At 37.4% G+C, this 13224-nt stretch overlaps 1 protein-coding gene across 1 annotated transcript in view; it reads left to right on the forward strand.

The window, feature by feature from the left end:
* The window catches only part of si:dkey-215k6.1 (transmembrane protein 132C), a 293749-nt gene that overhangs the window by 265588 nt on the left and 14937 nt on the right, over positions 1-13224 (forward strand). Inside the window, exons 7-10 of the mRNA XM_004546915.4 lie at positions 9765-9970; positions 11914-11977; positions 12189-12320; positions 12971-13048. Of these exons, the coding sequence (XP_004546972.1) occupies positions 9765-9970; positions 11914-11977; positions 12189-12320; positions 12971-13048 (480 nt within the window). The remainder of the gene's footprint in view (positions 1-9764; positions 9971-11913; positions 11978-12188; positions 12321-12970; positions 13049-13224) is intronic.

Here is a 13224-nt window from a genome sequence, read left to right on the forward strand (position 1 = left end):
CAAACATTTTATTTTTGAAAAGGACTTTTTTATGATGTTCAAGTAATTCAGTTTTGATTTTTATAAATCACACATTTATTGATTAATCTCTTATAAAGGTAAAGGTTTATACATTATAACAGTTCCTTGAATTCTCTCAGCCTCTATGAGCAATGACAAGTCATCTCCAGAAATGTTTTTAAATTAAGTTGAGTGTTGCAAGTAATTGCAGTACTATTATGGATATTACACTATGTGGGTTTCGTTCTGTAGAAAATTAAAAAAAATTCAATTACACTGTGCCCTGGAGTTGCAGTAGAAGAAACACAAACTAGAAAAAATAAAAATTTTCTAGGTGACTCAAATAGGTAATGTGAAGGAATTTCACTAAGCGTGGAAAAGAGGGTAGCTAATATTTATCTGAGGTAAATGCCAACACATGTCATTTAAAGTTGGGATGTCTTCTGGAATATAAGTATTTTGGCACTATATTGGTGGCCAACTGTCCCTCCTCTAATTTTTCCACTACACTTGATTGTTTTTCTTTTTTTCATTGATTGGGTGACACCTGACTTTAGGGTTTTAAGTTGTCATCAATAACAAAGCAGTATTTTTTCTGGCTGTAATAAAAGCAAAATTAAACATTTCTAGTTTCTCAGATTAATTTGATCAAAATCAGTCACATCTTGATTGTTTGATTTAAAATTCATTAAAATAGATAAGAATAGTGCAGGCTAGAACTGAACATGAGTTATTTTATGGACTGTGTGTGTGTGTGTGTGTGTGTGTGTGTGTGTGTAGGTGTGTGTAGGTGTGTGCAGGTGTGTGCGTGTGTGTGTGTGTGTGTGTGTGCGTGCGTGTGCTGATGTAATGTGTATATCTAAGGGTTGTAAACACTCAGAATAGAACAGAAGGATACTCATACTAAAACATAATACCAAAGATACATTGGAAAGCCGGAAATCACTACACGAGGAAAGACAAAAGCTAAAACTGTTCAGAACAGGAATAAGGTAAAAACAGAAACCAGAGGCTTGAAAACATTACAAAAGATTAAATTCATTATTGAATCTCTGACTTGGATTCCTGGTCAGCCTACCAAAGCTACCAAAAGAGTAAATCCTAAAAAGAAACCCAACCTCAAACAATTCAAAATCCTAGTCAGGCTAGGTTCCATTTTTTTAGATTTCAGCAGAAATATTTTCCATTGCCAGACTGTTGCAAATACTAAATGTTAACCAGATCAGGGTTCTCTATCTTGAGTTTTTTTCTGATTGTGTCGCACTCAAATTCTATAAATATTTTTTTTGCAATATGTTTGCAATAATCAGAGTCACAGTCTGTTACTGTAAGAGAAAGAAATATCAAGTCTTTAAATTGGACAGTTGTACGTAGTCATTTGCCTATTCTAAAACATTTTAAAATGCTAACAATGGTCTTCATGACAACCACTTGTAGCAGACAGTTTTAATGGATTTCAGATACTGTTAAATTCATCAACTGTTATTAGAGAACTGACCAAGAACACCTGAGGAAAAACTGTAACATGTCAATGATTTATACAGAAAAAGAACATAAAGCAACATTAGCATTCACTTGGAGATTTTTTTGTGTCCTCATAATGCCACTGTTTTGCTGTAAACACTACAGAGCTTAAAGTAATGAAAAAATATATATAATTAAGATATAATTAGAGAAGTAATTAAAGGTTAATTAATTCTTCTTACCTATGTCATAGTATATAACATCCTTTTTGAAGAAGAGATTCTAGTTCATTTTTCTCTGTTCAAATGAGAAACAGTAACTTGAAAACACATCTGTTTCTCAGCCTAAAAGTTCCAGAGCTATATCTGAAAAACTTTTTCAATGGACTATAATTTGATTTTTCTTACATATTCCCCCGGGGTATCCAGACTTTGCATAGCTATAATTCAGCAAAACTAAGGTAGAAATAACAGACATGAACAATTACTTTAGTGGTAGCTCAAGAAGCACCATTGTGATGTCCCCTGACTTCTGATGTTTTATACCTTCATTGGAAACCAAACCCTGTCACAGCAACCGTGCAGTATTCACACTGATTTACACCTAGAAAATAAAAATGATTTGGAGAAATAGTTTGAGGCACCAACAGTCTAACATCCCTTTGATGTTAACAAGCGGTAAATCAGGTTTCAGAGAGAGAGGAAGATGAAGAGGGAGACGAGGTACGATGAGGGGGGAGGATGAAGTGGAGACAAAAGAAAAAGAGCAGGTCAAGAAAGGGAAATGCTGGATGTTGAAAGAGATTTAAAGAAAGTTAAAGAGAGAGAAGAAAAATAGAAATTGAAAAGAGGAAGTGAGGAGAAGAGGGGTTGGGCAACTTTTCTTTTATGTTACAGGAGCAGGAGGAAGTTAAATTGAAAGAAATTAAAAGTTGAGAGCAGATAGGGAAGAAATGGTTTAGCTCTGATGTACAAAATGTTAACCTCTTTTCAGATCAAAGTCTTTCATAGGGAAGCCCAAAAAATTGAACCATACAAAATTGTGTTTAGATCATGTGTGCGTTTCTTGTGTTTATCAGGAAAAGTGAAATGTTGTTCCAAGATTGCTCTATAATAAACGTTTGCTAATTTGCTAATTTGCTAACATGTTCCAAATTCAAGTGCCTACGGTAAAAAAACATCCATCATCTAGCAAAAACTAGTCCGTTTTACAATGGGACTACTCATTTAATATATTATCATCTTAAGTACTCAGTAGTTATTGGTCAGACCATTCCTCTTTGAACTGGCATTCAGTTTGAGCTTACATTATGCACTTACAATTCATTAACATCTATCTATTTAGGCTAGACAGGGGCATTGTCCCAAACAGACGCATGAGAGCTCAATGGGAAATTAAAATAACATAAACGTGCACTTCTGAGAGTTTATTTTTTTAAAGTCAGAATGAAAACAGTTTTCTTTGTTTGTAGAGAGCAAATTTATAAGCTTATATTGTCCTCCATATGCTAAAGGGTCACAGTATGAATCACCATTATAAGAACAAACACCCATAGAGAAATAGACCAGAAAGGTAGATTTGCTAGCAAAGCTACAAAAGCAACAAAAACCTTTTATGAAGCTTTAAACATGGTTAGAGCAGTCAAGACCAGCTTTGTAATTTCCCACAAAGAGTATTTGGTGCACTCTACCGTGCTAATATACAGAAGCACTTGAGAATGAACCCCTCTCCAGGCGAACCATAACAAAATGGATCGAGGACATTTTCAAAGATCTGGAGCTTGAAAAACAAAACAGACAATTTTGATTTTTTTTCTCCGTGGCTGTGGACAAAAGCTGTGATGTCTGTGACACAGCCTAGTTACTCATCTTTGTACATGGGATCAGTGTTGGTCAAGTTACTTGAAAAAAGTAATCAGTAATTAATTACTGATTACTCCCCCCAAAAAGTAATCCCGTTACTTTACTGATTACTTATTTTCAAAAGTAATTAATTACTTAGTTACTTAGTTACTTAGTTACTTTTTAAAAACACGATTTACAACCTGAAGAGGTGATAAAGTGATAGATCTTTCAGCCCAATTCTACTTTTTCTACATAATCCATCATACAAAATGTAATCAAATGGAAAAGTCTCTTTTTTTAACTTGTTTTATCAGTTTTAATCTTTTAACTTTATGCATCAAGCAAAACATTTAATTATATGCAACATTCTCTGACTTGAATAAATTAGTTTAACATTTAAACCTATTTTCTACACATTCCAGCACATAAAATAAAATATTTTTTGTGTTTTCACTCACTCTTTCAAACAGATGCAAGTAAAACACAGCAGAAAATAAATAAAGTCAAAGACTCAGCGGTCCTTTTGCTCTATTTTCACCTGTAAAGCAGGAGCAGGGTAGGCGGAGGGTTACCCTGGTGTAGGTGTGCTGCGGTCAGTTGAAGAATCCGCGCGAGTGTCTCTGTGAGTTTCACATCACGTCGTAGCTACTCGGTGCTTGCTCGGAAGTTTAGGGTTTTTTTTCGCTGTAAAAAGAAGTTTTCTTCCCACGCACGATGGACGCTAATGTTTTTGTCACTTTTTATGGAATCAAACTCAAAGTAAGGTCAGTACTTCCACGCTTTAAACGCTGCACGCTCATACTCTCTCCCGCACTCGATATATTATCCATTGTTGATCTGCACACAGCTGCTGTCACCAACGTCGCACTTGCTTACGTCACTGTCATGAGACATTCTCGCAAAAAAAATCACGGTTTTAGTAACGCAGTAACGCAGCGTTCCTACGGGAAAGTAACGGTAATCTAATTACCGATTTTGCAATAGTAATCCCTTACTTTACTCGTTACTTGAAAAAAGTAATCAGATTACAGTAACGCGTTACAAGTAACGCGTTACTGCCCATCTCTGCATGGGATAATGAAAGAGTTTGAGATTACGGAGGAGCTGGCAGCAACGTGCTGAATGAAAAGGACCACGACAGGGAGTGAATTGTTTATCAGAATCAGAATCAGAATACTTTATTGATCCCTGGGGGAAATTATTTTTTGTTACAGTGCTCCATTTTAAACCAACATTAAGACAAGACAGACAATACACTAACTAAGAATAGTACAATATATACATATATATACATACATACATACATACATAAGTCACTCATAAATAAATAGCTGAAAAAGAAACATGTGTAGTTGTAGCAGCAAACAGTGTGTTAAGTGGATGCGTTGTACAGGGAGATGGCCACAGGCAGGAATGATTTCCTGTGTCGTTCAGTGGTGCTTTTCGGTAATCTCAGTCTCTCACTGAACGTGCTCCTGTGACTGACCAGCATGTCATGGAGTGGGTGGGAGGTGTTATCCAACATTGTCTTTATCTTGGACAGCATCCGCCTCTCCGACACCACCTTGAGGGAGTCCAGCTCCATCCCCACAACATTGCTGGCCTTACGGATTAGTTTATTAAGTCTGTTGGCATCTGCGACCCTCAGCCTGCTCCCCCAGCATGCAACAGCATAGAGGATCGCACTGGCCACAACAGACTCATAGAAAATCCTCAGCATTTTCTGGCAGATGTTGAAGGACCTCAGTCGCCTCAAAAAATAGAGACGACTCTGGCCCTTCCTGTAAAGTGCTGTGGTGTTTTTAGCCCAGTCCAGTTTATTGTCAATGTGTACTCCAAGGTATTTATAGTCCTCCACAATGTCAACACTGACCCCCTGAATTGAAACAGGGGTCGAGTGTTTCCTGGTCTTCCTGAAGTCCACGATCAGTTCCTTGGTCTTTGCCACGTTGAGCTGCAGATGATTCTGCTCACACCACGTGACAAAGGAGTCGACCACAGCCCGGTACTCTGTCTCATCATCCCTGCTGATGCATCCAACCACCGCAGAGTCATCAGAAAACTTCTGAAGATGGCAGGTCTCTGTGCAGTGGCTGAAGTCTGTGGTGTAGAGGGTGAAGAGGAAGGGGGAGAGGACAGTCCCCTGTGGTGCCCCTGTGTTGCTAATCACCTTGTCAGACACACACTGTGGGAGACGTACATATTGTGGTCTTCCTGTCAGGTAATCAACAATCCAGGACACCAGAGAAGCATCCACCTGCATCGCTGCTAACTTATCACCCAGGAGGGTCGGCCTGATGGTGTTGAAAGCACTGGAAAAGTCAAAAAACATGACCCTCACAGTGCTCGCCGGCTGGTCCAGATGGGTGTAGACACGATTGAGCAGGTAGATGATGGCGTCCTCAGTTCCGAGACGAGGCTGATAAGCGAACTGAAGGGGATCCAGGTGTGGTCTTACTATGGGTCGCAGCTGGTCCAGGATGAGCCTTTCCAGGGTCTTCATGATGTGGGAGGTCAATGCCACGGGCCTGTAATCCTGGGGGCCACTGGGACGTGGCGTCTTTGGTACAGGGACGAGGCATGATGTCTTCCACATCACCGGGACCCTCTGCAGACTCAGACTCAGCATAAACAGTTTATGAAAGACTCCACACAGCTGGGGGGCACAGGTCTTGAGGACAAGGGGACTCACTCCGTCTGGTCCAGCAGACTTGCCTGAGTGAAGTCTCCTCATTTGCATCTCAACCTGGTATTGAGTGAAGGTGATGGGTGGGGGAGGGGTGTCAGGAATCTCACAGGAGGCAACAGCGCCATGTGAAGAGAGAGGCTGGCACAGTGGTGTGGCTCTGGATTCCAGGCTGACTACAGGTGAGGTTGTGGGGGTTTACGGAGGTAACTGCATGCTTTGATAGGCTTGGGCTGAAATGGGCAAACTGGCAGGTGTTACAACCGATGGCTGTCCAAATCTGACAGTGAAAAATGTCTGACTTTTGTAGCGGATAGAAGATAAAGTGACTTCAGTAAACCCAGAACTGAATCTGGTATTTTTGCACTGTATTATACGTCATAAAGTGTTGTGTACAGTAAGTCAGTACTAAAAATGAACCATGTTTTTGATGTTATAACTAAAATAGTTAACTTCATCAGGCAAGAGCACTGAATCACAGACTTTTGAGTAACTGTTGGAAGAAGTCAGTATCCCTTTTTTATTCATCTCACTAAGAGGAGAACTTACCATACATGAGGAGATATGCGCAGATGATGGTTCTCTTTGGATTTTAATTTAATCTTCAATTCAGTTTCATTTATATAACACCACATAACAACAGCGGTCACCTCAAGGCGCAAGTAAAGAGCATAACAATAAATATAAAACCCCAACAATCGAACAACCATCTTTGAGCAAACACTTGGCGACAGTGGGAAGGAAAAACTCAATTTTACTGGGAAGAAACCCATCACAGAACCAGGCTCGGGGAGGGGTAGCCATCTGCCACAACCAGCTGGGTTTAAGGGGAGAGAAACAGGACAAAAAAAAACACTGTCTGGAAACGGTACCCAAAATAGACTACACTGAAAAAAAGGGATTGGCCAACTCTTGGATTTACGTAAGCATCTTGCGTGTATTTAACATAAGTGCCTCGTGCTTTAAAGTTAAGTGTAACTATATAGTGTAGAAACTACATGATATGCAGAGAGGCTAGATTAAATTGTTCATATCATGTTCGAGTGAAGTAAGTCAATAACTTACTGCGGCACCGCACGGGATTTCAGTCTCGCACGCTTTGGATCGTGGTTTCAGGAAGGCATCCATCTCAGTCAAATCGAGCAGCCGCCTCTAAGTAAATTGGGTGGTTGTTGCATTAAAAAAGTCTAACTTGTAATTTAAACACAATAATTTCATGTTTCTATGAATGTAATTAAATCATGAAGAATCTGTATGAAATTCAACAACTTAATTTGTTCTTGTTGAGATGACATGATACAATCTAGTAAGAGTGGTTAGTTGCTGAACTCATGAAATTCACAAGATCGCACGAGATGTCAAACTGCAGGAAAATCACTGGAGTTATAAGAGGCAGACAACTAACTCAATTGTTTAAGTTTCTGCCAAAGCAAAAAATTTGTGTGCAACCAATGTCCACTACTGAATCAAGTAAATCCAACACGGCCTTTTTTTCAGTGTAGATTTAACTTCCTGAAAAACCCAAATAGCAGTAGCAGTTTGTATAAAAAAGGTTTTTGAATTTTTGCAAAAAACACTGTAGTTTTGGGAAATGTTTATTAAAGTGGGATAAGATGTAGGTGTTTTTACTATGTCTATTTAACATTTCCATTGTCTTTCATTGTCGTATTGCAATAACTAAATCATTCTTAACAGTAACAGGTTGTAAAGAGATAAAATGAATATTTAGACGAATTGAGTTCACCTTAATGGTGTACAGCACAATAGGCCAAGTTGTTTACAGTTAAAGATTTTAAAAAACAAACTGTAGTGTGGGTGGTGTGAGCTTTTAAATAAGTCATCTGTAAGCAGTGATGTCTGATACACTAATTTCTACAACACGGGGATTGAATATGAGGTGCAGCTGAGTGGAAAACCTAATAAACAGAAGATGGCAGATTTAGAAAAGGAAGAAGACTGGGGTGTAAAAACAAAAAAGGGTGAAGACGTCAGATAACAGGAAATGGATGTTCATATGCTTTAGGGTTAAATAGGAATGGGTGGGGAGCACAGAACATTTGAGGCACTGGGAGATGAAAGAAAGGGTGGGAGGAGGGATGAGAAGTGTAGTGTAGAGACAGAGAGGGTGGAGAAGTTATAAACTTCTCAGGAATGGATTAATGGCCATAGAATTATATAAAGATGCAGAAATAAGAATAGGTGGGGCAGGAAAAAATAGTGAGAAAGTCTACTTAACACAGTTTTGCACCAACTGATGATTAAATATTTACACATATTACATTTTCTGAATATTGCAATTTTCTCAATATATTTTTTTCTAAAGCAGTCATAAATAAATAATATTAGACTGACTTTATGCCAGTTTGGAAATTGTAACTGCCCTTGCTTTTATTTCATAGCTGCTGAACTTTTGTTCCAATTTTTAAGGTACTTGAACACATAATTCTCTGCTGTCACTAGGAGAAGAATTGCTTTCTTTGTTTCCCTTTTCTCACCTTATAACTCTATTTGGTTCCTTTGTTGGCTATCCATGCACATTTGCAATATGTTATACAGATCCCTAGTTTAGGTATTATATAAAGAGCTATAAATATGCAAATACGGCCAATGCAGTATTTTAGCAAACTGTAACTTTCTGTTCAAATCTGACTGATTATTTCTATCTTTTGACAAAGACATTGCTGGTAAAAAAAATGCACATTGATTAATCAAAACACTGAAAAAGATTAAAATTAAACAGAATACATTGTAGGATTTTCCATTGCCTTATGTCCCTTTCCAGTCAGTTCATATGGGGTCATATACTGGATGGTTTGCTAAAAGTGTATATCCCAACACTCACTTAAAACAAGCATTAATCAGGACAATAACTGCTTTAGCATTAATGCAATAAGAAAGATGGTTGAACTGCATAATGTTGTCCTTTGGGAACAAATAAAAAAAAAGTGTTTGCATAACCAAATGAAATTAAAATCTATATTTAAAAATCGATTCTTCTTCAGAAATCCATAAACCTATTTTATAAATGAAGTTGTTTCATTTTAAATATGTATAGAAACAAACATTATTCCTACCAGTTGTTAGCGCTATGTCCCATGCAGTTTTGGTTCCTAAAAAGACTGCTCTACCCAGAGGTCAAAGTTCAAACCCCCTTTCCACTCATCACCGTATTAGAAGGTGTTGTGTTGCAACATTAAATTTCAAAAAAACAAATATGTACTATAGAGTGTTAAAAAGCTTTAGACTGTTTTTTTAAAAACAAAAAAAAGAAATCATGCATTTTGGTATTCTGGTTCACAGTATTCTTGTTGGTCATCTTATGTATTCAGTGAAATTGTGCTAATGTCTTAAAATGACTGCGATTTACTGATTCGAGGCTGTTAAATGTTAATATGTTGCTTCACGTTGGCGGAGATAACAAGAGAGAATTCGCAAACCTGAAATGCCACTAATGTAACAGGAAGAAGTACATTATTAACCTTTTCTTTCAGGGCACATTACAGAACAGTTTTGCAAAGTGCTTTACAAGATTAATAAACTTGTTATAAATCAGTGACAAATATCTTACTGGATGCAACACTATAATTATTGTGAAAACTTGCTTTAGGCTGTGCTTGAGCAATACACAACAGAAGCTGCATCTGTTTCTGTGGAAAAAACTCATGCAACTCATTTGATTTCTGTTTAAAATGTCACACATGCATGCACGTTTTTCCCAGTCTCAATCAAACTGTTTTTTCCCTCTTTTTTATTTATACATTTATTTTTAGGTTTCTCCAAACTGTGACAAGGTTTTGGTGAATGGCAAAGAAATGCGTGGTCGGCAGTCTTTGACCATCAAGTTCTCATACCTGCACCTATCTGCTCAGCTTCAGCTCACCGTCTGGGTGCCCAAGCTACCGCTTCAGATAGATCTGTCAGATACTGAGCTCAGCCAGGTCAAGGGCTGGAGGGTGCCAATCATCACTAACAAGAGGTAATTTGCCTGTCTGACCTTGAGGGAATGGGGGAGTGTAACACACGGTAGAAGGTGTAGGCATTAGCATAATTTTGTCAAAATGTAGAGCATTTTACGTACACCATTTTCATTTATGCTACAAAGACTTTTTTTTCTTTGGTAAGAAACACATTTTAAGACTATTCAGAAGGGAAACACAAACACCTGCAATTTCTGTTAGAATCGAGCAGTGAACTGTGAGGAACTGCTAGTTTTTGAAGTCACAAAAATTCATGCATTTGTTGAGTTGTATTTCCTACTCTTCTCTGAGAAATTTTATTTTGTCTTTCATTTTGGTGTGTATATATATATATATATATATATATATATATATATATATATATACACACTACAGCTTACAATGCCATATTTTCCAAATTCTCTCAAAGCTGAACCAAAGGTGTATCACTTTTAAGTTGCAGACTGACAATATTGTTTATTCCTACCAGTGTTACAAAGCACATAACAGGATGTTAAAAATAGAAATTGAGTGTTTCTTGCCAAAACTTACATTGGCATTAATGTTTACATTGGAAGTTTTCATCATTTACAGAGCTTTTAATGATTCTAAATAACATTATACTTTTGTGCTTCTATCTCTGATTGTGTATTTGTATGACAGGTATGTGTGTTTGTGTGTTTTATTCCTATTTCTCATCTTGCCACCCTTCCATTTTGTTCTGCTGGGCCTATTTTTCAATTTTGGCAATTTCTGCTCACGCAGCCACCAAGCCGTGTGCACAAACACACCTCCATCTCCCCAAACCACTATCTGACAGAGTGAAACACAAGCACTATTAGGTAGAGACATTCACACAGACACATGTGCAACTGGGGCACTGGGTAATGGAAAGAAAATTCCTGTAATATTACCTGAGTTTCATAGGTACTGTAAAGATATAAGACACAGATGCAGTCCTCTGTGTGTATATTCTTATGTGATTATATGATCCTATGTGTGCCTGTATATGGTCAATGATAGATTTCACAGAGGCAGGCAAAGGAGAAAGAATGTGTTTATTTGCATCCTTCTGAGATAAAAATACATTTTCATTTAGAGACGAATCGAGACAAGTTGCCTTCTTGTTTTTTAGCATTGAAAAATTAGTACATTCATAGTACATTTTATATTTCTTATGTTTTATTTCATTAGATTAGATCTGATTTAATTAATGACTACTGTATTTTTCTATATTCTGCAAAAGAAAGAAATAATTAAGAAGAAAGACATGCAGCTGTCTTAGCTGCAAGTCTATTTATTAGTAGATTGCTGCTTACTAGATTAACAACACAAAATACATTGACCAATATTTTTAAATACAAATATAATGATTTAGTTAGTTGTTTTTTTTACTTTTTGGTACCATATGAAAGCAGAAGAATGGTCTTGGACCAATTAAAGGTGGTTTAAAGAATCCAAGTTAAACTGAGTCAAACAATAATTCTGTTTTGACTCAGTAGTGTTGCAAATGTAGTTCTGCTCAAGACTCTATTAAATCCCCTAGTTATAGTGATTTTTACATATGTTGTTCCATTTCATTTTAATGTAATTCTTATAATGTAAAAGATTTTTGATGTTGTTTATAACGTTGCAAAGACTCATTTCTATAGTTTGGATCTACTGCTGCCCAACAGATAGTATTACACAAGAATAGAAAATTGACCAGTTACGTTTAAAATATTTTGACCATCCTAGTCTTATTACAAGTGCTTAATGTTCAAGTAAAATGTTTAAATGTGTTAAATGTAGATTAGAGACTCAAGTGTCCTTTATTTGGCTTAAAGTGTAACCTGAAGATGAGATTATTCAGTACATCAGCTGGAGCTGAGAGGAGAGAGGAAAGGGGACATTTAATTACTGGATAATCTCACCATCCCTTCATTTTATTTCTTTCTTCCTTATTTATCTCTTTTCTTTTCAGACCCACCAGAGACAGTGAAGATGATGAGGACGATGACAGAAAGGGCAAAGGCTGCACCCTACAGGTATCATTTGATTGTAAATCAGTATTGTTTCTGAGTGATCACAACTCTTTTAAAGGCAGTTTAATCTGAATAATATCTGCCTAAATACTGAGTTATTGATACTGAGTTGTACTTCTGTGCCATGTTTTTGTTTAATCACAAGCATTGAAGTAAGAGTCTGTTGTGCACTTTAGCATCAGAGTCTGAATTTGGCCTTGTTCTAACCTTTCAGTACCAGTATGCTTTGGTGCGGGTCCTCACTCATTTTGTCGCAGAACCTTCTGACCCAGGTGGAGAGATGGTTTACATGCTGGGTGCTGACTGGCAAGTTGATATCACTCATTTGGTCTTGGACCAATTAAAGGTGGGTATACACAAATGCTCACAAACAGTACCCTTCTATTCACTTGCAGATCATGGCTTCTTCACAAAAGGAATAGTTTAACATTTTGAGATATAAATTATTTGCTCACAGCTATGGGCAGTGACACTTTCTAATAAGTACTTGTAAAGTGGCTTAATATATAGACAGTGCAAAACATACGTCCTGATTTTTTGCATTTACAGATGAACTGTGTGAACAACTATAGCACCTACAGGAGCTTCTCTGCCATGGAAACCCATGGCATGAAGCTCCCAACACACGCTTTTTCTGCTGATGTTAAGAAGGTTGCGACCTCTGCAGTTACTGAGTCAGCAGAGCTTTTACACACTATGCATCTCAGCACTCAGCAGCCCTACTCTGTAATTTTACATGGTCTGCCACTTTGTACCTGAGCTGCCACTTGGTAATAATATCACTTACAGTTGATTGTGGTATATCTAGGAGGACAGAAATTTCACAAATTGACTTGGTATAGCAGTAAATTGTATCAGAGTATCACACTGGAATAGGACTGAAAACACCTGAATTCAAAAATTAAGAGATGCACCCAATAGTATATTATTATTGTAATTCTTTCTAAACAATAAATAATGTATCCTTTGACTGCCTCCTGTTTCTGTATTCTGCAGATAGAAGAGCCTCGCATTGCCAGATTAATAGATGGACGAATCGTAATCGGGCGGGACCTGGGACACACCAATATACAGGTATTCTCTTGCTTGCTTCATCACTAAAAGTGCAACCCATCTCTTCCCCTTCAATTGTAACTAAGCTGGTTGATATTATAAGCTCTAACACCAAAAGAACCCTTTCTGCTTACTGAAGTCTATATTCATCCCTATAGTAAAGTTAAGAAACTGACTGCAGTGGGTCATTTACTCAT

Source organism: Maylandia zebra, linkage group LG12, assembly GCF_041146795.1.
Source record: "Maylandia zebra isolate NMK-2024a linkage group LG12, Mzebra_GT3a, whole genome shotgun sequence".
In the NCBI taxonomy this organism is placed as follows: Eukaryota; Metazoa; Chordata; class Actinopteri; order Cichliformes; family Cichlidae; genus Maylandia; species Maylandia zebra.